The sequence below is a fragment of the Mus pahari genome, chromosome 1 (genome assembly GCF_900095145.1).
Source record: "Mus pahari chromosome 1, PAHARI_EIJ_v1.1, whole genome shotgun sequence".
Classification (NCBI taxonomy): domain Eukaryota; kingdom Metazoa; phylum Chordata; class Mammalia; order Rodentia; family Muridae; genus Mus; species Mus pahari.
In genome coordinates this window covers 337,954-365,903 of record NC_034590.1, presented here as the reverse complement: position 1 = coordinate 365,903, position 27,950 = coordinate 337,954, and the positions used below count along the sequence as shown (strand labels likewise).

Genomic DNA, 27,950 nt, shown 5'->3' with positions numbered 1-27,950 from the left:
ACAACAATAACAACAAAAAGGAAGGAAGCCGGGCGTGGTGGCACACACCTTTAATCCCAGAACTTGGGAAGCAAAGGCAGAAGCATTTCTGAGTTCGAGGCCAGCCTGGTCTACAGAGTGAGTTCCAGGACAGCCAGGGCTATACAGAGAAATCCTACCTCAAAAAAAAAAAAAAAAAAAAAAACAACAACAACAAAAAAAAAAAACAAAAAAAACAAACCCAAAAAACCAAAACCAAAACCAAAACAAAATAAAAGGAAGGAAGGAAAGGAAAAAGTTCACTAACTGGGGGACCTTGTGTTAAAAAACTAGGAGACGTTTCAGAATCAAGCTATAGCAGTGTATATCTGATTTAATGGAAATGGTCCATTTTCTTTGTTGTTGTTGTTGTTGTTTTCTTTTTAAAACCATTTTCCATCCCCATCAGGACTGTGTGAAAGATTACAGGCAGGCCTGTGTCTATACCTCAGCACTCTCAGCACGTGGGTAGTCTAGGCAGGAGGATGAAGAGAGCAAGGTCATCTTGGCTACTTAGAGGACAGCCTGGTCCACATGAGACCCTGTCTGAACAAAACTTTGATCTGCAGGTGGGGGCCAGAGGTTGACATTGCAAGTCTTCCTAACTTGCTCTTGGTGTCATTTTTTTTTTTTCTTTTAAAATAGATAATCTCTCAATGATCCTGGAGCTTGTCAGTTTGGCTAGACTGGCTGACCGGCAAGCCCTGTAGACCAGGCTGGCCTTGAACTCTGAGATCCCCTTGCCTCTGCCTCCCGAATAAGGGCCTAACTTTTAAACATAGGTTCTGATGCACCAAATTCGGGTCTCTGTGCATGTGTGCATGTGTGTGTGGGCAAACACTTTCAGATTGCCCTCCCCCTCAAACCCTTTAGCATAGATTTCAAAGCATGGGGAATGTAAGGGCTTAGAGATGCTAGGGGAAGAATAGGATATAACCAAGCTCGGGTATGGGCTCACAAAGACAACTGTTAAAGTCTTACTCATGACATCTTTGAATGAAGTCTGGTAGTCCAGGCCTGGAATTCCATCCATTGGGAAATAGAGGCAGGAGGATTAGGATTCAAGGTCATCCTTGGCTCCATAGCAAGTTTAGGGCAGTCCTGAGCTATAGGAGATGCTGTGTTACAAATGGGCTGGAGAGATGGCTCAGCTGTTTAGCATACTTTAAGCTTTTTTTTTTTTTTTTTTTTAAAGATTTATTTGTGAGCCACCATGTGGTTGCTGGGATTTGAAGAGCAGTCAGGTGCTCTTACCCACTGAGCCATCTCACCAGCCCTACTTTAAGCTTTTGTAGAGGACTCATGTTCACTTCCCATCACACTGTAACTCCAGGTTCAGGGAATCTGGCACCCTCTTCTGGTCTCTGCAGGCATCAGGCACACATGCAGTGCACTTAAACTCAACACAGGTATAACAGTTACATTAAAAGAAATAGATATAAAAAAGAAGAGGAAAGCCGGAGCGGTGGTGCACACCTTTAAGCCCAGCACTTGGGAGGCGGAAGCAGGCAGATCTGTAAGTTTGAGGCCAGTCTGGTCTACAAAGAGAGTTCCAGGATCTCAAAAACACAACAAAACAAGAGGAAAACAAAACAAAACGGGCTGCATGTGGAGGTACATGCCGCTCATTACACCAACAGGGAGGCCGAAGCAGGTCGATCTATGACCCTCTTTCAAACAAACAAACAAACACAAAATCAAACAACAACAACAACAACAACAGAGCGAGAAGAAAAACAAATCTTTGATGAGAGAGTACTAGTACAGGCAAGCGGTAACAGCGCTCCGGAAGTGGTAACGGCGCTCCGGAAGCTAAGGCCGGCGCACAGGAAGCTCAAACCTTGCCTGGGTAGCAAAGTTAGTTCAAAGTCAACCTGCACAACTTATTGTGATTGTTTCAAAACCAAAAGTAAAAAGATGGCTGGGGGGTAGCTCAGTAGTGCACCTGCTTAAAATCCCCCAGTGAGGGACTAGAAGCATGGCTCAGTGGTAGAGCGGCCCGTGGCTCTCTAGCTTGTAGGAGTTAGGGAAGGATTGGGAACGACAAAATACAATTTCCTTTTTTTCTTTCTTTCTTTTTTCTTTTTTTAGGCTTTTAGTTATGAAATGCAGACTCATTGGAACTTAAAACAATGGAACAAACAGGAAGTGATCAATCACTGTATTTATAATGAGCACAGGACACTTGGGAAGCAGGGCAAGAGGATTCCCTTGACAGTATCAGTCTCAGAGTGAGACCTTGTCTCAGAAAACCACACACAGGGACGGAGAAGTGCTTCAGTGGTTAAGAGCCTCGGTTGGCCATCCCAAGGGCCTGGGTTTGATTCCCAGCATCCATATGACAGCTCCCAACAGTCTATAACTCCAGTTCCAGGGGTCCTATTCCCTCTTTTGATCTCAAAAGGCACCAGATATGCACATGGTACACATACATACATGTAGCCAAAGCAGAGTATACATAAAATTGAAAAATAATTAGTTTTAAAAATTAAATGTGCAGATTTCTTCATACTGTATTACTCAGGGACTTTATGCCTAACGGCATCATGCTCTCACTGTATGTGGTGTTTCTCTTTCTTGATGTCCATGATCCAGAATATCAAGTGGAAAATTACAGAAATAATGATTACATTATAGTATACATTTTATTAGATCACATCATTTTTCTGTTCCACTTAATTAATTAATTTATATTGTTTTGTTTGTTTGCTTGTTTTGAGACAGTCTCTCTCCATATCCCTGACTGTCCTAGAACTTGCTCTGTAGACCAGGCTGATCTCTAAGTCATAGAGATCCTCCTGCCTCTGCCTGCCAAGAGCTGGGATTAAAGGCCACTGTTTTTTGGTTGGTAGAGTGAGGCTGAGATTACCTTTCACAGCCAAGTCTGGCCTTCAACTTCTAACCCTTTCACTTTGCATCCCACGTTGAGGTACAGACCATCACACCAGCCTGCAAATTCAAGTTTTAAAACCTTTTAGTTTTAAGCTAGGCAAGTGGTCCATGCTTGTGATCCTGATCTGGGAAGGCTGAGGCAGAAGGATGGTGAGTTCAAGGCTAGCCCATGCTATAAAGTAAGAATCTATGTCAACAAGTGAATAAATTAGTGAATATAAGATATTTAAAGTATAGCTCAGATTATAAGATGCTACATGAAGAAAAAGAAAAGCATCTAGGCATAGTGTTCATGCTTCTTGTCATTCCTGGATTTGAGAGGCGTGAGGAGTGAGAATTTAAGGCCAACCTCAAAGCAAGTTCAAAGCCAACTTGTAATACATGTGACAACAAGTTTAAAAAAAAATAAGAAAGAAGGAAAGAAAGAAAGAAAGAGAGAAAGAGAGAGAGAGAGAGAGAGAGAGAGAGAGAGAGAGAGAGAGAGAAAGAAAACAAGGTCAAAGAGATGGCTTAGTGGTCAGATGTGTGATGTAAACCTGAGTTCAACATCTGGGATTCAAATCTCACTTCGTGGAGGAAAAGTTCTGACTCCCACAGATTGTCTATGAATTCTCTACAGGCAGTGTGTGGCACACGTGTCCCAGCACTCATGGTCCCCTCCTCCCCACCCCTCACAAAAAGGAAGAAAGAAGGAATGGAGGGAAGGGACAAGGAGAGGGGTGGAGAAATGTTTCGTGGGTAATGGTGCTTGCTACAAAAGCCGCATGACCTGATTTTGATCCCCAGACACACAGTGGAAGGAACTTGTCCTCTAATCCATAGTATATGCACCGTCAATAAAAAAAAAAGTTTAAAAATACTTAAAATAAGGAGGGAGATAGTTAGCTAGAATCGTACTATGCATGTGCATACATGCTCGCACACATACACACACATGCACGTGAACACGGACAGATCCTTAAAGATTTTGCTGTGAGCAAGTGAAGCAGACAGTGGACTTTCTCCCCCTGCACATCCAGGGACCTGGGAGCTGTGTCTGTGGATATTGATGAAGAGGTGCCTCTGAACCTTCCTGTCTTCCGGTGCCTCGTGGTCTCCCCTGTGTTTTCTCATGCACCTCCTACAGTTGCCACTGTATTTTGACTCAGCAAATGCTCTACCCCTGAGCTAATTCTCTAGCCGCTGCAGTCTTATTTTGAACCCCAAAACAACTCCCCAATACACCTTCCCCTCCTGGCTTTTACAGCTTCTGCCTTGGTCCAGCCTCGTCCCTGCTTCTTCAATCTTGCTGAGGCTCGATTCTTCTAGCCCTCTTTGATGGACCCACCATACAGGGCCGGTGAAAGCCCTAGAATGCAGTTCTCTCCCTAGCCCTACTCATCCTTAACCCCGGCCAGGCTCCATTAATGTCCATGTGTGTATGGGCTTCACTTACTAGTGAGACTTCTGGGCCACTACGATAACAGTAGAGTTGTTACTCAAATATTGCAAGGATGAATGAATGACGTCAGTTAGGACAGCAAGCTAGGAAGGGTTCCCGTGGGAATGGTATCTAAGAAAAACTGGAAAGAACAATGTCGTCACTAGGCATGTAGCATCAGATAGTGGGAGGCATCCGGGCAGGAGGAGGTACCTGGGCCAAGTCTTCGACCAGCAGAAGATTGGAGGGTCGTGGGGGACCCTAGAAGCAGATAAGGGACTCGAGGGAAGACTGGGCTCAGTCCTTGTTTCTTCCAGATGAGCGAGAGGCTGTGCAGAAGAAAACCTTCACCAAGTGGGTGAATTCGCACCTTGCCCGCGTGGGCTGCCACATTGGAGACCTGTATGCAGACCTTCGAGATGGGTTTGTGCTCACCCGGCTCCTGGAAGTGCTGTCGGGGGAGCAGCTGGTGAGAGGGCCTTGAAGGCTGGGGGAATAAGGGCTAATCAAGGGCCTTGCTGAGGGAGAGGTAGAGAGCGTAACTGTGTGTAAGAGGTCCCTTTATTCAGTTTTGTGGGGGCGGGGTCTAGTTGAAGAGGCGGGCTCTTACAGAAGCGGTAGAGCCCCACTGGAGAGGCAGGGCGTTTGGGAAGAGGTGGGACTCATGCAGGGGCGAGGGTTAGGGAGGGGTGGAATGGCAGTGTAGTGAAGAGCTTAGAAGGGCCAGCTAGGTTAGGGGGTGGAAAGGTGCGCGGCTGTAAAGCAGGAAGAACTTGGATGCGGGGAGTCAGTTGACAGAGTGATGCAGTGAATTGCAGCTGTGGGGCAGTCTAGGTTGGTAGGGTTAGGTCATGGGTGTCTCGGGGCAAAGGCAGAATTGTATGAGATTATCTTGTTTTGGCTGAGGCTATGTTTTTGGGTCCGATGGACCACATCTCAAACAGTGTGACTGAAGGAGGAGAACTCAGAAACTCCCAGAGTCGTGAGGGCTCAGCTTTGTAGAAACAAAGCCAGGGTCAGGAACTGAGTTACCAGCAGGGAAGAGGAAAGGAGGGGGCGGGGCTTCACGATGATGGGCGTAGTCAAGTAAAGAACTTGAGTAAACAGTGAAGAGATCTTCCTTGAAAGAACAAGTAGTGAAAATAAGTAAGGGCTCATGGAGGGAGGGGAACGTGAGGCCATATTTTACCCTGTAGCTCGGGCTAGCTTGACACTCACTCTGTAGCCCAGTCTGGTCCTGAACCCGCAGAGATGATAGGATTGGGTCCTGAGTCTTGGATGAGATTGAAGGGCCTTGGCCATGAGAGAGGCAGAGCCGAGGGCTCCTTGCTCTTGGCCAGGTCCCATCACTCAATGCCCCTGCTGCCCTAGCCGAGGCCCACTCGTGGTCGCATGCGGATCCACTCGCTGGAGAATGTGGACAAGGCTCTGCAGTTCCTGAAGGAGCAGCGTGTGCACCTGGAGAACGTGGGGTCACATGACATCGTGGATGGGAACCACCGACTGACACTGGGGCTGGTCTGGACCATCATCCTGCGCTTCCAGGTGACCCCCCCGATGACCCCTGCATGCCCACTGCCCACTGCGGGGTGGGGAGCATTAGGAGGGCGTTCCCCCTCACTTCTTCCTCCCCCAGATTTTCCTCCCATGTTCCAGGAACTCTGTAAGCAGGTGGTGGGGATGTTAAAATATAATTATGATCTCCCTCTCTGCTGTAACCGCATCTACCCTGCTTACACTTCCGCACTATTCTAAACGCTGACATTTAATACACACAGAACCCTTAAATTACATAGAATTAGTTTGCTCACTTTACCAATGAGGAAACAGGTGGATTTCTAAAGATTATACTTTGTGTGTGTATGTGTGTGGGGGGGGGCTCGGACTGGGAAGGGGGGTGCATGTATGCTAGAGCACTCGTGTGGATGACAAAGGACAACTTTCAGGATTTGGTTCTGTTCTCCCACAGTATAGGTTTGGGGTCCTCTTGGGGTCCTCAGGCTTAACAGCAGGAGCCTCTACCTGATACATCATCTCAGCAGCCCAAACTTCTGTTGTTGCTGCTGTTACTGTTGTCTGAGACAGGGTTTCTTTGAGTAGTCCTGACGGTCCTGGAACTCACTCAGTAGACCAGGCTGACCTTGAACGCAGAGAACCAGAGATCCATCTGCCTCTGCCTCTGAGTTTTGAGTTTTGAGAGAGGATCACAGGATCGCTTCAGACTCTGTGATCCTTGCGACCTCAGCCTTCCAGGCAGGCATTCATTTCTACCAGCACCAGCACGATGGGCTTAATTTTCTGGGATACACAGAGCTGGGTGCTGGAGCTTTGGCTCAGATCTGGCAGTCTTGCTCTGCTAAGGAAATGAACAGACAAACTTCTGGCTTTGATGAAGCTCACAGTGTGATAAGGGAGACTGACAATAAACAAAGACAGAGATACAGCAGGCACATAGAAGAAAGGAGCCTTTATAGGCAGAGGAAAGCTCACCTGCTCATAGGTCCTTGGTGGGGGAGGTCCAGGGCTAAAGAGGAGAATTTTGTTTTTAAGGCTTTACAGGGACAAAGGAGGCTATGCAGGAAAGAAGATCGTTTTAAAGCAGCTAAGGGATATAAAGTGTCACATTAGCTTCCTTGAGATTTTGGTCAGTCCCGAGTTCAACCCCAGGAGAAGGGGGCAGAAGTTGCAAAGATAATGAGGTGGGACTGGCTTTGCATGCTGGAAGTACCAACGAACACTGAGATTAGGGACCAGGGTCGAGCAAGAGGAGGCAGGAGATGACCTCAGAGGGATTAGCAGGACTGGAAGGCCCGAGGTTGGCAAATTTGAGTTTATTTTGTCCGGTATGGAGACAGACTACAGATTTTTTTTCTTTTTCTTTATTTCTTTTTCCTTTTTTGTTTCTTTGAGACAGGGTCACTCATAGCTTAAGCTGGCCTTCAACCCCTCAGATAGTTGAGGATGACCTTGAACTCCTGACGCCCTTTACCCCCACCTCAGGCACAGACATCACAGGTGTGTGCCACCACACGCAGTTTAGAGATTTTTCTACCTCCAATAATTTATTTATTTGTTTATTTGATTCACTTTACATCAATCAGTGGTAGGACACTTACCCAGCATGTGCAGGTCCCATCTTCAGTGTTATGAAAGTGGGGGACAGGGGCTGGAGAGATGGCTCAGCAGTTAAGAGCACTGACTGCCCTTCCAGAGGTCCTGAGTTCAATTCCCAGCACCCACATGGTGGTTCACAACCATCTGTAATGGAATCCGATGCCCTCTCTGGTGTGTCTGAATAGAGTTACAGTATACTCACATATATAAAATAAATAAATCTTAAAAAAAAAAAGGGGGGAAAGCCAGATCAGGACCAGGGTAGGATATGGGAAGAGGAGGTAGATAGGGAGAAAACTAAAATCAAAACAAAACAAAACAAAAAGCTAACATCAAAAAAAGAAGGCAGATAGGAAAGACACTCAGGAGGTGGTGGCCAAGCAATGGGGGACGGATGGGGGCAGGCAGAGATGCTGAGCTGGAGGCGCAGGGCTGTGGCCTGAGGACAGGGAGGTCGAGGGAGGGATGGTGGGCTTGGGGAGGTAGCTGGGGAAATCTCTGAAGGCAGGTTGGGATATTGTAGTTACAGGTCTAGGACATGGATTGGGGGGACACATCTAGAACATCACCGGATTTAGGTATAGAGCTCTGGGAACAGACAGGGGCTGGAGACAAATGTGAATGTCATTGTCACCAAATAAGTAAATGTGGCTGTGAAACAGGCAAATAAGTAAATGCTGGGGCCCCACAGCAATATGGATACCTTCTTGGGTCTTGCATCTCTTCGTTGGAATCCACATGCCAAAGCCAGTTTGTTTGTTTGTTTATTGTATGTGAGCACACTGTTGCTGTCTTCAGACACACCAGAAGAGGGCGTCAGATCTCATTACAGATGGTTGTGAGCCACCATGTGGTTGCTGGGAATTGAACTCAGGACCTTTGGAAGAGCAGTCAGTGCTCTTAACCGCTGAGCCATCTCTCCAGCCCCCAAAGCCAGTTCTTTAAAAGTTTTTATTGTGTTTATTAACATTTATCTTAGATTTACTCATTCTGTGTATATGGATACATATGTAAATGTATATATGTATACAATATATATGTATACAAATTTATATGTATTATATGAACTGTATATGTGTGGCTGTGAGCTACCATGTGGATGTTGGGAATCAAAACCAGGACCTTTGCAAGAGCAACAAGTGCTCTTTTTTTTTTCTTTCCCCAAAACAATTTTTTATTAGATATTTTCCTCATTTACATTTCCAATGATATTCCCAAAGTCTCCTATACCCTCCCCCTGCCCTACTCCCCAACCCACCCACTCCTGCTTCCTGGTGCTGGCATTCCCCTGTACTGGGGCATATAATTTTCGCAAGACCAAGGGCCTCTCCTCCCAATGATGGCCGACTAGACCATCCTCTGCTACATATGCAGCTAGAGACATGAGCTCTGGGGTTGCTGCTTAGTTCCTGTTGTTGTTCCACCTATAGGGTTGCAGACCCTTCAGCTCCTTGAGCACTTTCTCTAGCTCCTCCATTGGGGGCCCCGTGTTCCATCCTATAGATGACTATGAGCATCCACTTCTGTGTTTGCCAGGCACTGGCATAGCCTCACAAGAGACAGCTATATCAGGGTTCTGTCAGCAAAATCTTGCTGGCATATGCAATAGTGTCTGGGTTTGGTGGCTGTTTATGGAATGGATCCCCAGGTGGGGCAGTCTCTGGATGGTCCTTCCTTCCATCTCAGCTCCAAACTTCAACAAGTACTCTTAACAGCTGAGCCATCACTCTTGTCCTATTATATTTATTATTAAAATTATGTGGCTGTATGGGTACGTGTGTGTAAATGCAGGTTCTCTTAGAGACTAGAGGTGTTGAATCTCCATGGAGCTGCAGTTACAGGCAGTGGTGAGCTACCTGAAATGCATGCTGGGACCTGAACTTTGACCCTCAGTAAGAGTTGTCTGCACTCTTAATGGCTGAGCTATCCCTCCAGCCTCCTTCAAAGCTCGTTCCTGAGCCAGGATCCAGTCCTCAGATACCCTCCTGAGGACAGACTCTAGCGTCTAATCTAGAGTCTAAGCCATTAGAAGCTTTATTGCAGGGTATGAAAACAGGGGGCCCTAGGGCTTGCTAACCATATAGTTTAATCCAAATTCATGGATTTTAGGTTTAATGAGAGTCTCAGTCTCAAAAAAGAACTTGGAACTTGATAGAGAAAAACTCCTGATAGAGACATACAATACAGTCATAAAAAGGTGCAGACACGTGTGCACATTTGAAGATACACACATACATACATATATACATGAAAAATTGTTTAGGCACTCCTCCCTTGGGGCCCCTTCCATTCTTGGGAGGTCCCCCCTATACCCTCTGCTCACTTTTCCATAGTAACTCTGTTTGCTCTGCTTAAAGAAAATGTACTTGGGTGAGACCGTGCACTCCTCTAATCCCAGCACATACCTCACACCTTCCCCTCACAGCTACCTGTAACCCCAGCTCTAGGAGACCTTTTGCCCCCTTCTGGCCTTTACAGGTATTGCACTCACATGCATGTTTATACACAAACACAGATGCGCGCACATATACATTAAAAGAAGACTTGTTGTTGTTTGAGATAGGGTTTCATTCTGTAATTCAGGTTGGCCTGGAACTGTGATTCTCCTGCCTCAGCCTTCCAAGTGCTGAGATCACAGAAAGTGATATTTGTATAAACACCCGAAGGAGGAGTTTTATCTTTTTAGGATATGGGAGAAAGATGTTCCAGGCATGGGGACAGCCAGTGGCAGAGCGAGCTGATAAGAGCAGAGTCAGAGAACTTGTGAAAGGGAGATTGGAGGAGTTTTCCTTTTACCTTCTGTGAAACAGAGTCATAGAGGTACTACCTGGCGGCACAGGCCTTTAAATCCAGGTACTCGGGAGTCTGCGGCAGGAGAATCAAATTCAAGTTCTGCCTATCCAGTGAAATAAGTTCAGGGTTAACCTAAACAACTCTGCTAGATATTGTCTCAAAACCGAGAATGGAAAAGGGCTTGCCTAGAATCGGCTAGTAACAGGCTGGGAACATAGCTCAAAAATAGGGCCCCTGACTAGAATCCCCCAGTGAGGGACTGAGGGCGTGGCTCAGTGATAGAGCCCCTGCCTAGAATCCCCCAGTGAGGGGCTGGGGGCGTGGCTCAGTGGTAGAGCCCCTGCCTAGAATCCCCCAGTGAGGGGCTGGGGGCGTGGCTCAGTGGTAGAGCCCCTGCCTAGAATCCCCCAGTGAGGGGCTGGGAGGGTGGCTCAGTGGTAGAGCCCCTGCCTAGAATCCCCCAGTGAGGGGCTGGGAGGGTGGCTCAGTGGTAGGGTCCCTGCCTAGAATCCTTGGGGTAGGAGTGGGGTTGGGGTGGGGGTGGGGGTGGGGTTGCTGAGAGTGTGGCTTAGTGGTTGAATGCTTGCTTAGCATACGGGAGGCATGTGATGCGACCTAGGGATTCCCACTGTCCCTTTTTGTACCACATGGTGAGCTGACCATGCAGGGAGGGTAACATGAAGAGCACCGCACTGGTCTAGGTAGAAGAGGATAGTGGTTTGAATCAAGGAAGTTACCTATAAGCTGTTTGCAGGCTTCAGGAAAATAAGACCTGAATTGACCTCTAACTTCTCAGCTTGTGGGTGTGATAGCTCAGTGCAGGACTATCACAGTATGAGACAATAAGTCATGGTCCCGAATCCTGCAAGCGTCCCCTTGCACCAGCCACCTTCAGTAGCAGGAGGGGAAGTGCTTGACCTCGTGTTTGTCTCTTCACAGATTCAAGTCATCAAGATTGAGACAGAAGACAACAGAGAGACTCGCTCAGCCAAGGACGCTCTGCTCTTGTGGTGCCAGATGAAAACAGCCGGGTGAGCGCCCCCTCCTCACAGGCAGGTGGGCCTGCAACCTTGGGCCTCCTCCCAGAACTACAGCTTAAGGAGGAGCGCATGCCCTTTGTCAATTTTTTTTTTTTTTTTTTGTCTTAAACTGGTAAATGAAATAGGTCTCTAACCTTGGTGAACAAACGTAAGAATTTCAAAAGCCGCATTGATAGGCAACGCTAGCAGAGGCTTTAGGAAGCAGTGTGGAGGAGCTGGTGGTATAGCTCAGCTCCTAGACTGCTTGCCTTAGAGCACACGATTCTGGGTTTGATCCCAGTGCTGCCAAAACAAAACGAAATCCCCCAAACAGCAATGCCGACAGAGATGGCTGTCCGTAGCCTGTTTCTGTCCCTCTGTTTTCACCTCCCCCAATCCTGCCACTCAGGGTATTACAGGAACCTTTGTGTAGCCCATCCCCCAAGTCCAAGCCCTGGCCAGCTTGCCCCGGCAGTAGTCACCTCAATCTAGAATCCTGTAGCCTGGTCCTCCTTTGCGGCTGAGAGGGTGGTGGGGTGGGTACAGGCTGTAGTGCGTTCTCCTTAGATGCCCAGCTTTGTGGGGAGGGACATGGCACATGCTCCAGTGCCCCACGGAGAGCAGGGGTGGGGGAGCAGGAGGAACAGATGGGAGGGGTGGGCTTTGTATGCCTTATCCTTCTTGAACTGTCTTGTGAAGCCATCTGCTTCTCGTGTCTGGCTTTACCTCAGCCAGCTTTAGCCCTCTCTCACCATCCTCTGCTTCCTTCCTCTTCCTGTCTCTCCTCTCCATTTTCTCCACACCTGTCTCTGCCTGCTTCTTCCTCGCTTCTTTCCCATCACCTCCTATTTTAACCTCATTTGCTCTCCTTCTTCATGTATCTCTCTTCTTCCACACATCTTATCTGTCTGTCCACCTGTCTGTCTGTCTGTCTGTCTGTCCATCCATCCATCCGTCGGTCCATCTATAAATTATTTTTAAATGACCTTCTTTTCATTTTAATGATTTTTTTATTTATTTGTGTTCTATGTGCTTTGGTGTTTGTCTGCATATATGTCTATGTGAGGGTGTCAGATCACTTGGAGCTGGATTGCAGACAGTTGCAAGCTGCCATGTGGGTGCTGGGAATTGAACTCTCGTCCTCTGGAAGAACAGCTCATGCTCTTAAACCATTGAGCCATCTTGCCACCCCCACACCCATCAGCTATCCACCTTTCTCTTCCTCACTCCTGTTCTTGTCTTCTGACTCATCTCTGCTTCTGTCTCTTCATTTCCCACACCTAGTTACCCTGAGGTAAACATCCAGAACTTCACCACCAGCTGGAGAGATGGCCTGGCTTTCAATGCCCTCATTCATCGTCACAGGTATCAGCTTGCTCTGCCCTCTACCCTCACAGCCCTGAGGCCACACACTTGTACACACACACACACACACACACACACACACACACACACACACACACACGGATGACACAGAAAACCTCTCTCTTTACCTTTACTCCTTCATATACACTTATTTCCCATTGGACACACACATGTTTTTCTCAGAGGTACACATACCCACACAGACTCTTGTCCTGCATACACGTGCACCTTGCACAGGTATGTGTCCACACATTGAAATACCCATACATATATACACCCAAAATAGGGAATACACTTCCAGATGTCTTAGCTTGCTGTTTATTGAAACACTGACCAAAATCAGTTTTGAGCATCTTATAAAGGTTCTTCTATGTGGTTGAGACTCTCGGGTCACACCCCATTACTAGAGAAGTCAGGGCAGGAACACAAGGCAGGAGCCTGGCCGCAGGAACTGAAGCAGAGGCTGTGGAGGAATGCTGCTTACTGGCTTGTTCCCCATGGCTTGCTCTGCTTCTTTTCTTATGTAACTGAGGACCCTCTGCTAAGGGATGGCACCACCCACAGTGGGCTTGGACCCTCCACATCAATCAAGAGAGTAAAGTCACTCTGATGACTGCGTTTTCTCAGTTGAGGTTGCCACTTCCCAGATGACTCTACCTTTTGTCAAGATGGCAAAAAAAGAAACCGGTGAGCACTGGGGCAGACAGCTGGTCTGCCTAGTACTCACCAGTGAGAGGCTGGGGGTGGGCTCAATGGTAGAGCCTTTCCTAGCACGTGGGAAACAGGATGGGGGCGCATTCCTAGTGGATTGTCTGCTTTGGAATATACTCAGTGCCTCTACATCCCCCAGAGCTCTGCTTCCTGGACTCCGCACACTCATGTATCTCTACCCCAAGGCCTTGCACTAAACAGACTGAAGGTTGAGTGTCCAAAAAAAGGATACCCACATTGTACCTTTCCAAATGACGGATTAGGGAAACGGAAGCCTAGGGAATGGAAGGAATTTGTTCAGGTGTGGCCAAAACCAGAGCCCAGTTCTTCCTGGCACATGTGATTTCATCACAGTCGCCAGTCTCACACAAACACCTCCCCCACAAAAGAACCCACAAGCTGGGACTAGATCATGTCTGCCACCAGACCGCATTTACAAAATTTCTTCTACATCCCAAGCTCCACCCCTTGCTCTCCGAGAGTACGTTTAGTATTCACTGACCCTGTAGATATTTGCTATTCGTATCATCTGTTCATAATGAGGAAGCCTGCGGAGAAATGGGACACTCAGCCAGAGTGACACGGCCAAGGTGTTCCTGACCTCACACTTCTAGTTGTGACAGGATGCTATATATACTACTCTTGATTAGATATGTGTGCAGTCTATCCATATACATGCCCTGAGTAAGACATGATACATGCATGTACACACACATACACACATAAATAGATATACCTGAGCATATACTAGATATGTGTGCAGTCTATTCATATATATGTTCCAAACCAACATGATACATACACACATATATACATATACACACATATATAATATATATATATATACATGCATATACAAATATATACATATATAATATATATACACACAAATATACTAATAAATACATACCTGAGCAGACACATGCGCATCAGCTACACACAGCCCCAATACTACATATTTCTGTATATAAATACACCAGAAGATCCAGGGATGGTGGTCGATGCCTTTAATCCCAGCACTTGAGAGGCAGGGGCAGGTGGATCACTGTGAGTGAGTTCTAGCCAGTCTGGTCTACACAGCAAGTTCCAGGACAGCCAGAGAAAAAAACCCAAACAAACAAGCAAACCAGAGGGTTCTTTGATGCCCAGCTTGATGGCCTGAGTTTGCTTTCCGAAACCCGTGCTGTGGGAGGAGAATTAGGTCCTGGAGTTGTCCATGTATACCCTCCCAAATAAATAAATGTAATAAATAAGGTTAATATAGCCAGGCAGCGGTGGTGTATGCTTTTAGTTCCAGTACTCAGGAGGCAGAGGCAGGCAGAATTCAAGGCCAGCCTGGTCCACAGAGTGAGTTCCAGGACAGCCAGGGCTACACAGAGAAACCCTGTCTCGAAAAACAAGAAAGTAAAGAAAAAAGACAACTACACCCAAGTAGACATGCGTGTACCACATATGCATGTGGACTGACCATGATCTCATGTATGAATCTATTCCACATGGGCATCGTAAGTACACGTACCCTGACCACTATGTAATGCTGTGTCCAAGTAGATATGTGGGCACCGTGCATACACATGCTCCCACACATCACATGGCTGTACAGATTCGTATTGCCAGACAATCCCACAGACTTACACAGCCAGGCACCATGTGGGCTCTGATCACATGTGGACAGAGCCGCTCATCTGTGCACACAGTGATAAATACACATGGATACATGTTTGCACATGCCCTAACAATGCATGCCCCAGGCACATGCTTGCCTAGGCTGTAGCACACACACACCTTTCCTCCTTGACTGGGTTGTGCCTCTCACCTGGGTGGGGCTCAGGTGAGGGTGTCTTCTCACCTGCTTGCTCGCTGGCTCTGGAGCCTGCCTGCTGCCTGCTGCTCTGTGCTCCTGCCCAGGCCTGACCTTGTGGACCTCAGCAAACTTACCAAGTCCAACGCCAACTACAATCTGCAGAGAGCTTTCCGCACAGCCGAGCAGCACCTGGGGCTAGCACGTCTGCTGGACCCCGAAGGTGAGCCCCATCTGGTCCCGTCTGAATCCTTCCCAACTCCACTGTGAAAATACCTCCATCTCACCCAGAACCGCATAGGAGCCCATAGTCATTCCAAATCCCTCCTCACTCCCCAAGCCTCTCTCATCTTCATCCCTCCCTCTTCCCAGCCTGTATCTTCCTCTCTCCATCCTCAGCCACACCCCTACCTTATTCCAATGGAACCCTTCTTCTCCTCACCTTTGATTCCATCTCTAAGCCCTACTTTTCTCTCCAGTCCCAGCTTTAAACCCAGTGCTTTCTCCAGTTCTCAACTATGTCTCCACTGCTAGCCACAACATCACCTCTAACTTATTCCTGTTGTTGTTGTTGTTTTGGTGCTAGACATTGAAGCTAGGACCTGGCACATGTTAGGCAAGAGCTCTACCACTGAGTCAATGTCCAAACCCCTCACAGGTAGACCCTACAGCAGGTGCTCTACCACTGAGCCACGCCCCCAGCCCCTCACTGGGGGATTCTAGGCAGGGGCTCTATCACTGAGCTATATCCCAGTTTTGCATTTACTTTATTGTTTTGGCACAGAGCCCTTGAGTTTGCCGTCCCCTTGCCTCGGCCTTCCACGTGTCTGGGCTAACAGGTCTGCCCTACCAGGCCTGGCTCTTACCTTTACTTTCTCTCCCTCCCTGTCCTCATGTCCTCACTTCTATCCTGGCTACTCTCTATCTACCTCCAGCTACCACTCAGGCTCACTTGCAGCCCCTGCCCACCTTTGTCTATTCCACTGCTGTTCCTCAGTTCATCCTCTGTGGCAATCCTCAGTGCTCCCTGGCACTGCCGGTCTCCCGCCTCTGATATAGCAGCATCTTCTTTCCCCGAGCACAGGCAACACAGCCGCTTGGCTGGGGTGGCTCTCACAGTGATTTCCATTTATTTTCACACTCTTCTCTTTCCCCACACACTAATCTTACTGAAGAGCTATTTTTGTCTACTTTTGCAGTACTGGGGATCGAACCTAGGGACTTGCACATGCTAAGCGCATGTTCTAACCCTGTGTACCATCCCAGCCTGTCAGCTCTGGCTTTTGTTGTTGTTGTTGTTGTTGTTTTGAGACACGGTTTCTCTGTGTAACCCTGGCTGTCCTGAAACTCACTCTGTAGACCAGGCTGGCCTCGAACCTAGAGATCTGCCTGCCTCTGCTTCCTTAGTGCTGGGATTAAAGTCATGAACCACTAAGCCTGGCTTCAGCTGTGTTTTAATGAGATGGGAATGAAGTCCCAGTTTTATTTCTCTTGCTCTAATTAAATACTCTGAGAAGATGCAACTTAGAGGAGAAAGGGATTATTTTAGCTCACGGTTCCAGGTTACAGCTCATCTTTGTGGAGAAGTCAAAGCAGCAGGAATTTACAGCAGCCAATTACATCAGAGCCACAGACCAAGGATAGGAGAAATGCATGCGTGTGTGCTCACTTGCTTGTGATCAGCTACATTTGTCCACTCAGATGGGACACGCCTCTTGCCTGGGGAATGATGCTGCCAAGGGTGGGCTGGGCCTTCTCACATCAATTAACTGAGTTAAGACCATCCCTCACAGACACGCAGGTCGCCGGTTGGAGCTGACCCTCACACCCACCGTAAGCACGGTCTCAGTAGTCCATGCTGCCTCTGACGGTTATGCTCAGCCTGAACACAGTAGATGTTGGTGGGTGCCAGTTTCATGAGGCAGTGGAGATTAATATGAGCTGGATGGAGTAGCATAAGGCTGGAATGCTAGCACTTGGGAGACTTGGTCAGGAGGATGAAGAGTTCAAAGCCAGCCCATGCAGACCTTATCTCAAAAATAAAACCAGGCAGATGTGTGTATGATTACGTGTTAAGGGACATTAGGATTTGCCGAGTGCCCCATCTATGACTACTTATCCTTTTTTTTTTTTTTTTTAAGAGTTTTGTTTTCTTTTTGAGTGTGTGTACGTGTGGTGTGTGTGTGAGAGAGTGTGCTCGTTCTGAGGTGCCTACAGAGCCAGAAGCATTGGATCCCATGGGGCTGGAGTTACAGGTGGCTATGAGCTGTCCTGGGTGGGGGCTGAGAACTAAATGCCCCTACTCTTTCTTAACTGCTAAGCCACCTCTTTTCCTCCAGCTCTTCTTTCTTTTACATTGAGACAGGGGAGAAGGTCTTATGTAGCTCTGGCTGACTTTTTTTTTTTTTCCCTTCTTCGAGACAGGGTTTCTCTGTATAGCCCAGGCTGTCCTGGAACTCACTTTGTAGACCAGGCTGGCCTCCAACTCAGAAATCTGTCTGGCTGACTTTTAACTATGTAGCCAAGGCTGGCCTTGAGTCCCTGCTAGTCCTGCCTCCAGCACCTGAGGCCTAGGAGTGCAGCCGTGTGCCACTGCACACCTGGCTATTCTTTCTAAGTTTTCCCATGTTCCCGGGAGGCAGCGATTGTCATCACTGTAACAGTGGGAGAGACTGGGACTCAGAGGTTACGGCTAGTCACTAAGGACATACTGCAAGTAAGGTGTTAAACTGAGATCCAGTCGATCCTTTGAAACCTGAGTCCTTAATGTCACACGCCACTTGGCACACTTGGTGAGAGTTTCTTGAGTTGCAGCTGAGTGCTAGGCATGGCAGGGACTGTGAAGGAAAAGGACAGGCCCAGATATCTCCACAGAACTGAAGGTAATGGTGTGACCCTGATTTAATCTCATGTCCTGATGCCTTCAAAAAGGAAATGATAAGCTGTCATGAGGGCAGGATGGAGGTTGGAGGGTGTTCACTAGCCTTTGCCTAGCATGTGCAGAACTCACATGTACATATACACCCAGACAGACACAGATACGCACATATTACACACACACACAGACACATACAAATACACAGACAAACACACATAGAGACACACATACAATTACACAGACACACATACAAATACACTGACATAGAAAGATACACACACAGAGTGACATACAGACACACATATACTCACAGACAGACACACATACACAGACACAAAACCACACAGACACTGACAGACAGACACATACAGAGACACAGACACACAGATAAATACACAGATACACAGACAAATATACAGACACACATACAAATACACAGACACATACAGACACACAGACACACGTACAGAGACCCACATATACACACAGACACAAACACAGGGAGACATACACACATACAAATGCATAGATTCACACAAAGACACACACAGACACACACACACAGACACACACACATGTATACGCACACGATATTATGAGGGAGAAGGATGAAGGAAACTGAGGTAAGGAATGCAGACCCAGGCAGGGTGAAGAGGCTTGTGTGAGGGAATTGAGTTGAGCTGTGAGTGTTACGCATACACTAGGGAGAACAGTATCGAGGCAGCAAGAAAGGATGTGCCTGAGGGATAGGAATAGGACAGAAGTAATTACAGGGGCCACTGAGATAGCTCAACCGTAAAGGTGCTGCCACTGAGCGTGACAACATGTGTTTGGTCCCAGAGTCCCACATGGTAGAGGAAGAGAACCAGCTCCTCATGGCACATAACTTATTTAATGTAGTTAAATAATTATAGTCAGTTTATTTGTGCTGTCTGACTCTGCTTGATCCCATGATTTAGAAAATCCCCACTGGACAGATTAAAAAGCAGTAACAAAACCGATCCCCTTCCCCAGGAGGGTCTCTGTGAGTTCAAGACTATCCTGGTCTACAGAGCAAGTTCTAGACTCAGTGATTACGAGAACTAATTGCTCTTCCAGAAGACCCAGGTTCTGTTCCCAGCTCCCAAATAGTGGCTCACAACTGTCTGTAACTTTAGTCATAGGGTACCCAATGCCCTCTTCTGGCCTCTGGGAGCACTGCACCACATGTGATATACAGACATGCATGTAGGCAGAACACCCATACATATAAAATAAAAATGAGGGCTGGAGAGATGGCTCAGTGGGTAAGAGTGCCCGACTGCTCTTCCGAAGGTCCAGAGTTCAAATCCCAGCAACCACATGGTGGCTCACAACCATCTGTAACAAGATCTGACACCCTCTTCTGGAGTGTCTGAAGACAGCTACAGTGTACTTACTACATATAATAAATTAATAAATCTTTAAAAAAAATGAAGTTTAAAATTTGAAGAAGAAATAGCCAGGTGGTGGTGGTGTACACCTTTAATACCAGCACTTGGGAGGAAGGTAGATCTCTGAGTTCAAGGTCAGCTTGAACTACAGAGTTCTAGGACAGCCAGGGCTAAATAGAGAAAACTTATGTTAATGCCCCCCCAAATTGTTTTAAGAAAAAAATAATAAAAAAAGAAAGAAAAGTAAAGAAAAAGAAAAAGAAACCAGGAAGAGAGAGAGGGTTCAGTGGCTAAGAATGTTGACTGCTTTTGGGGAGGATCTGGGGTTCAGTTCCCAGCACCCACATGGCAGCTCACAACCATCCCCAACTGCAGCTCCAGGGAATTTGGTGCCCTCTTCTGACCTCTAGCAGCACTGCATGCACACGGTGCACAGACATATGTAGACAGAACATGTAAACAGGAAATGGTAAAACAAACGAACAAACAAACAAAACCCCAAAACTTTTTAATTAAAAAAAGAAAAGAGAAGAGAACAGCAGCACTTGAGGAGGAGAGAGTTTGCTTTGCCTAAGGTCACGCAGATAGAGACTCCGCTGTGCTTCTCGCCCCTCCCCCACCAGATGTGAACATGGAGGCTCCAGATGAGAAGTCCATCATCACCTATGTGGTCTCCTTCTACCACTACTTTTCCAAGATGAAGGCTCTGGCTGTGGAGGGAAAGCGGATTGGAAAGGTAGGCTGGAGCCTAGGAGTGGGGACGGTGGAGACCTTAGGAGATAAATCTCTATACCGCTGCCCAGGGACGCCAGTGCGGTCCCCTCACCCTTCCCGCCTTTACACCGGAACCAGACCCCCCCCCACACACACACACCTTGGACTTGGAGATTTCCCCCGTGCGCAATGAAGCTGACTCTCCATTTTTGTTGTTGTTGTTGTTGTTGCTGGCTCAGGTCCTGGACCAGGTGTTGGAGGTGGACAAGATCATAGAGCGCTATGAGGAGCTGGCGGCGGAGCTGCTGGCCTGGATCCACCGCACCGTGGACCTCATCAGCAACCAAAAGTTTGCCAACTCACTGAGTGGGGTGCAGCAGCAGCTGCAGGCTTTCACGGCTTACTGTACGCTGGAGAAGCCCGTCAAGTGAGGCTCGGCTCAGCATCGGAGGGGTGGTGATGGACGTGGGAGACGGGGGACCCTGAACTCATGTCTCCTCAGGTTTCAGGAGAAGGGGAACCTGGAGGTGCTTCTCTTCAGCATCCAAAGCAAACTGCGTGCCCACAACCGGCGCCTCTTTGTGCCTCGGGAAGGCTGTGGCATCTGGGATATTGACAAGGTGAGTGAGGTTGGGGGCAGGGGAGAGATACGATGGCATTATGGCATTGTATAGGTTCCTGTTATAGAAGCATGGACTGAATGTTTATTCTGCTAGTCTTCCAGTGGTGGACTTATGAAGAGGCAGCATTTTGTTTGGTTTGTTTCTCCCTAATTTGTTTGAAGGTGTCATGTATGCCATGAGTGGCCTCAGACAGGAAAGCCAGGATCATTAAACAGGGGACAGTTACTGAAATCTAAGTACCTCCTCTTGTCTTCCTCCAGGCATGGGGTGAGCTGGAGAAGGCAGAGCATGAGCGGGAGGCGGCCCTCAGAGCTGAGCTCATCCGGCAGGAGAAGTTGGAACTCTTGGCTCAAAGATTTGACCACAAGGTGGCCATGAGGGAGAGCTGGCTAAATGAGAACCAGCGCCTGGTCTCCCAGGTACAAGGTTGGGCTTGGCCAGGGAGGGGTGGGGGGATGGGGTGGGGTTGGATGTGGAGTGGGGTGGGGTAAGGGCGTGAGGGTGGGGGATGGGAGTGAGAAGCTCTCATTGCACTGAGGCTCCAAATGGAGGCTATGTACCACAGAGGCTTAGTCTTTTAAATGTCAGAAGGCGATAAGGGAAATGGGTCTAAGTTTTGAGTTAACAGAAGAGTGAAGTTGGTCTCCAGAGTAGCAGGAGAGTAGTCTCCTCCTTAAGTGAAGTGAGGATGGAGACTGTATCTGGTGTCCAGGGTAACACAGGAAGATAGAATTGGGCCCCCAACTAACAGAACAGTGACAAATCTGGCCCCCGGTCTCTGGGGCAAATGCAAAGCTGGGACTGTTTTCTGGGTAACAGGCAGACGTGACAGGTAAAGAGATCTAATAGAGGGGAGTACGACTGGTCTCTAGAGAAACTAGAGAAAGTGAGATGGTTTCTAGAGTAACGACGATTGGAGCTGGTCTCCAGGGTAACTAGAAAAGGTGTTCCGTTGTCTGGAGAAACTATGTAGGATCCATTTCTAGGGTAATTTGAGTCGGGTGGGTCCAGTCTCCAAGGTAACAAGGGGAGATGAGACTGGTTTCTAAGGTAACTGGATAGGGTAAAGCTAATCTCCAAGGTAACAGGTGGGACTGGTTTCCAGGATAACCAGGGAGGATGGAGTTGGTCTCCAGGGTAACAGGGAAATCGGATGTTCAAGATAGCTGGGGAAGTGGGACTGGCGTCTAGGGTAAAGGGTAGGCTTGCTCTCTGATGATGAGGGGAGAGTTTCTAGGGTCATTCGGGTTCAAAGCATCAGGAGGACTTGCTGAGGCAGCATGGTAAGTGTCCGTGGCCTGCAACTGCCCAGGACAACTTCGGATATGAGCTGCCGGCAGTGGAGGCAGCCATGAAGAAGCACGAAGCCATCGAGGCAGACATTGCAGCCTATGAGGAGCGGGTTCAGGGTGTGGCGGAGTTAGCCCAGGCGTTGGCAGCTGAAGGCTACTATGATGCCCGACGGGTGGCAGCCCAGCGTGACAGTGTCCTTCGCCAGTGGGCCCTGCTGACTGGGCTGGTAGGTGCCCGGCGGACCCGGCTTGAGCAGAATCTGGCCCTGCAGAAGGTCTTCCAGGAGATGGTCTACATGGTGGACTGGATGGAGGAGATGCAGGTGAGGACCAGATGAGGGGCCTCAGAGTGCAGGGGTGTCAGGTGTTTAGGGGACAGGAAAGGATGCGGATTCTCAGTTGATACGGAGGTGGAGATGGGGGGGGGGGAAGAGATGCAGAGAGAGAGATGGAGATGAGATGCCTCAGGGAGATGGAGATGTAGCTCAGCTGGCATGGTGCCTGCCTGCCCTGGATTGCGCTTCCAGCTGCACACGAAACTGAGGATGGTCGTGCATACCAGTCATCCTAGCACTCAGGAGTTAGAGGGAGGAGTTAGAGCTGGAGTTCAAGGACATCCTCAGCTATATCGAGAGTTCAAGTCTAGCCTGAGCTTTATGAGACCCTGTCATCAGGATGTCTCAGCAGGTAAAGTGTCTTCCATCAAGCCGGGTGACCTGACTTCAATCTCCAGGACTCACATGGTAGGAGGAGAGAGGACACTCCCTCAAATTGTCCTCTGAGATCATGCAAATGAGCACATGTGTGCCTATGCACACACAGTAAATAAGTAAACAAAGGTAATGAAAATGAAGGCGGGGCAGGTGAGATGGCGCAGTAGGTAAGGTCACCGTCACTTGCTCTGAAAGCCCTGGAACCCTCGTGGAAGGGACACATAACTCGACAGAGTTGACCTTTGACCTTCACACACATGCTTTGGCATGAGTGCCCCCCACACATGCAAACACACACATGCACACACACTCACACACACATGCATATATATATGAGCATGCATGCATACTCTTTCATACACACACACATGCACCCCTCACACACACTCACACAATACACTGATACACATTCACACATGTTCATACACACACTCATATAACACACTCATATACACTCACACACCCAGACACGTACACTATACATACTCATACACTCATTCATATTCACCCATACATACACACTCTCACATGCACCCCCATACTCACTCATACAAACATACAACTCACACACTCATACACATACAAAATTCATTCATATACACTCATACACACATTCCCACATGTACATACCCACACTCACATACCCACACTCACACACTGATGCACAATCGTTCACACATGCTCACACACATATACTCACACACAGTCAAACACACACACTCACACTCACATTCATACAACACACACACATATACACTGATACATTCACACACTCACTCATATACACACATCCACACTCATACACACACATATACTCACACACAGTCAAACACACACACTCACACTCACATTCATACAACACACACACATATACACTGATACATTCACACACTCACTCATATACACACATCCACACTCATGCACTCACACACATACACTGACACACACACACTCACACATACTCATACATACACTCAAATACTCACACACAGACACACATACACATACACTAATACTCTCATTCATACACAGTCACACATGTACTCCCACACTCACACACACTCAAGCACACACATTCACATTTACACACACATATTAAAGGAGAAATGTAAATCTCTGGCTACAGGGAAAACACCTGAGTAGATCAGTTTAGAAAAGAGATATCTGGCAGATTTCTGAGTTCGAGGCCAGCCTGGTCTGCAGAGTGAGTTCTAGGACAGCCAGGGCTATAAGGAGAATCCTGTCTCGACCCCTCCCATCCCAAAAAAAGAGATATCTACCAGAGATTGATGGGGGGGGAGGGGAGAAGCAGAGAGGGAGAGGGTGAGAGAGAAAGGTAGGGAAGGAAAATGATTAAAAGGCAGGAGGGGAAAGGGGACAAGAGGGAAGATGGGATGGAGTGAGGGAAGGGGGGCTATGATGAAACTGTGGAGATCCTGAGAGTTGGGAGCATTCTGGGAGATACAGAGACACAGGACAACGGCCACAGGGAGACTGTGACAGATGACAGCTGCGTCCTGTAGGAAAGGCTAGTGTGGGGTGGGGAGAGGTAAATGGCCCTGGACAATGCCCAGCTCAGTGTCTCTTGACAGACTCAGCTGCTGTCTCGGGAATGTGGGCAGCATCTGGTGGAGGCCGACGATCTGCTGCAGAAGCACGGGCTGCTGGAGGGGGACATCGCAGCCCAGAGTGAGCGAGTGGAGGCCCTCAATGCTGCAGCTCTGAGATTCGCCCAGTTACAGGGTGAGTCTGGAGAATGGAGGCAGTGAGTCTTGCGGTGGACGCATGAGAGGCATGGAAGGAAGGGAGGACGGAAGGAAAAGAGAGTGGATAAAGGAGGAAGAATGGAAGGAAGTCCTTGTTTTGGAGGCATCTAAGTGCAGTCTAGGCTCCTACTCAATTAGGAAGAGCCCACCTAATGTCCCCTGCTTTTAGGTTATACAGGAACACCTAATGTGCGATCCTAATGTGCAATGCCTTTCACTGTTTTTGTTTTTTGTTTTGGTTTTTTGAGACAGGGTTTCTCTGTATAGTCCTGGCTGTCCTGGAACTCACTTTGTAGACCAGGCTGGCCTTGAACTCAGAAATCNCCTGCCTCTGCCTCCCAAGTGCTGGGATTAAAGGCGTGGGCCACCACTGTTGGGCACCTTTCACATCTTGATCTCAGTTAACGCTATAAAATAGCAACATCAAATATGCAATGCTGGGAATGTAGCTCAGGTACAGAGGGCTTGACTGTGGGACTAGGGGCATGACTCAGTGGTAGAGCCCCTACCTAGAATCCCCCAGGGAGGGGGTGTGGCTCAGTGTAGAGCACAAACCTATCATGTTTAATGCCCTAACATTTCCTATCCCTAATATTAGAAACTGTAATAGCATATGTCATGTAAAACAATATATGATCAAGAGCTGTTCAGCAACAAGCTGTAGATAACTCAACCTAGTTGTCTTAAAGAATCTAGGGGAAGCCAGAGGAGGAGGTGCAGACCTGCATACACAGCACTTGGAACACTGAGGCAGGAGGATTGCTGGGAGTTTGAGGCCATCCTGGGCTATATGAGACCTTGTTATATTGACGAAAGAAAAAAGGAAGGAAGAAAAGAGAACGAAAGGCGATGCTAGGTGGTAGTGTCTGATCCCAGTATCCAGGAGATGAAGGTGGAAGGACCAGGAGTTAAGGGCTCCCCTCGCCAGCACAGGAAGTTCAGCATCAGCCTACGCTACATGAAACCTTGTCTGTTTTTAAAAAGGAATCAAGAGGAATTGATTGGCAAGTATAATCAAAATGGCTAGGAAGTAGTGCTGTGACTTCAGGCCAGGCTGCACCCAGGAGTGATTTACTGATGCTCCTCAGACCGTTTCTACAGTCTGTGTTTGTGTATAATGTCAGGCAGTCCCTCCATATATAGCATAGTATGGAATCACTCAGACTCATGTCTACACCCCAGCCTTACAGACCCAGGGGATGGCTCCCTTTCTCCCAATGCTTCTGACAGGAGGAGAAAGCAGTCTTTGGTCCCCTACATGTTCTGCCTCATGGATGATTCGGAGTTATCCGGGTCTAACAGGCCACACCGATGTGCCACCACCACTTCAGGACCAAGAGTGGGTCAGCCTACTGTGCAGACAGGACTAAGAAAATCAGGAGGACACCAAAGCAGAGCGTGGATGCTGACAGGCAAACCCCACACAATGCTGGGCTCACTGCTCTCCCATCAAATTTCATCAGGAATCCCTCTGTAGGGATTCTTCTAATGGGACTTATTGGATGTTTGAAAGCAGAGATGACCAAAAGCTATCTCACAGTATTGACAGAAGTCTGGGTTTGGGGTCCTAAAGGAGGAAGCCTGACCTTTGCAGACTCTGCTATCGAGCTCCAGTTCCAACCCCATAACAGGGCTTCTCCTGTAGGACTTGGACCTGGGATAGGTGGCCTGGGCATGACTCTGCGAAGTGTGTTTTTCTATGACAAAATGCCTGAGAAGCAAATTCAGGACGCAGGAATTGAGAGCACTGTGGTGTGGAAATGCTGGCAGCAGGAGGGAAGCTGGCCACACTGGGTCACAGTGAGGAAGCAGAGAGAGATGAAGGCCAGGGCCCCCACTCCCTGCATCCTTTTCATCCAGTCCTGCCCATCCTTGGGCTGATACCACCCGACATTCAGGGTAGGCTTTTTTAATAAGTGTTGTAGTTTCTCTTGTAACCCAGCTAGCTCCCGAATAATTGAGACTGGACTATATTTTTATTTAACAAGCTTTAAGGCACAACAGCCGAGCAGTATTAACCTATTTTAACCCTTTATGGTACTCTGGCCGCCTCCCAGCCCAAATACCCGAGATCCTTGCATTTCTGGCTTTCTCTGCTCCAGCTGTTTTCTCATGATGTCTAATGGACCCTCTCCCTGTGGATGAATCCCTCTGGCTAAATCCCCCCACCCCACCCCCATCTTGCCTGGGAGGAGGTCTAGCCCTATTCTCCCCCTCTCAATCATTGGCTAATCAGTTAGCTTTACTGACCAATCAGGAAATAATTGAGGAGTGATGTTTATACCACATCAAGACAGAGATTCTTAGAATAAGGATTGCAACCATATATGGAGGCACAGAAACCAGCATTTGAATAATACAAGAGTGGTCTTTACACAATAACATGCTTACAGTAGGCCTTGCCTCCTCAGTTGACATCTCTGAAATACCCTCATAGTAAACCTAGGTTTGTCTCCTAAAGATTAGCCAGCACAAGGGATGTAAATGACTAAACATCTTTTTTTTTTTTTTTTTTTGATTTATCTATGTGTATGAGTGTTTGCTGGCATGTATGTATGTGCACCTCATACATGCCTGGTGCCCTTAGAAGTCAGAAGAAAGGCATCAGATATCCTCACACTGGGGTTATGGGTGGTAGTGAGCTATCAATTAGGTGCTGGGTGGCATTGAACCAGGGTTTTCTGCAGCAAGTGCTCTTGACCCCCGAGCAGTCTCTCTTGCTCTTGGTGACTGGCGTCTTAATCATTCTTACCTGTATAGGAATAGCATGTGGAGGCTTTTGCAGTTAACAAAAGTGCTTATTTGCATTGGCTGGGATGTGAGGGGGCGTTGCTGTGGTTTGCACACCCACCATGTTTTGGTAGGTACCCAGTGATGCTTAGGAGTTGGCTTGGTTTTGTTCTACTACACTGTTGGCATGAATGGCCTTATCTGATGGCGTTTCTTGATGCTGGTTAGTTAGTCCTGAATGCTGGAAGCCTTTTTTTTTTTTTTTCTTTTTGATGAGAAAATTGAAGCTCAGACCACAGAGCCTGCAAGATGACAGGGGAGTTTCTTATTCTTCCTGGGACTATGCTACCTCCTAGAGTAAATTTGGGCTGAGGAAAGAGGCTAAGTAGGTAGATTCTAGCCTATGATGTAGGAAGCTCTGCATTCAGTCCTTTGCACCAGCACAAACATTGTGTTGGCAAACAACTGACTGTAAAACTTTCAGTTGGAAGACAAATTCAGGAGCCAGGAGTTTAAGGTCATCTTTGGCTAAACAGAGTTCAAGGCATTTGGAGGTACTTGACTACCTACCTCAAAAAAAGAAAAGAAAGGGAAGGAAAGGGAGGGGAGGGGAGGGGAGGGGAGAGGAGAGAGGGAGAGAGAAGGGAGAGAAGGGAGAGAGAGAGAGAGAGAGAGAGAGAGAGAGAGAG

At 47.9% G+C, this 27,950-nt stretch overlaps 1 protein-coding gene across 1 annotated transcript in view; it reads left to right on the top strand.

Annotated features, from left to right (window-relative positions):
• Positions 1-27,950, top strand: part of Sptbn4 (spectrin beta, non-erythrocytic 4) — a 97,824-nt gene that overhangs the window by 7,382 nt on the left and 62,492 nt on the right. The window contains exons 3-13 of the mRNA XM_021190187.1: positions 4,648-4,799; positions 5,702-5,875; positions 11,177-11,268; positions 12,541-12,621; positions 15,241-15,356; positions 20,047-20,159; positions 20,377-20,564; positions 20,640-20,757; positions 21,021-21,179; positions 22,073-22,375; positions 24,358-24,508. Coding sequence (XP_021045846.1) covers positions 4,648-4,799; positions 5,702-5,875; positions 11,177-11,268; positions 12,541-12,621; positions 15,241-15,356; positions 20,047-20,159; positions 20,377-20,564; positions 20,640-20,757; positions 21,021-21,179; positions 22,073-22,375; positions 24,358-24,508 — 1,647 coding nt within the window. The remainder of the gene's footprint in view (positions 1-4,647; positions 4,800-5,701; positions 5,876-11,176; positions 11,269-12,540; positions 12,622-15,240; positions 15,357-20,046; positions 20,160-20,376; positions 20,565-20,639; positions 20,758-21,020; positions 21,180-22,072; positions 22,376-24,357; positions 24,509-27,950) is intronic.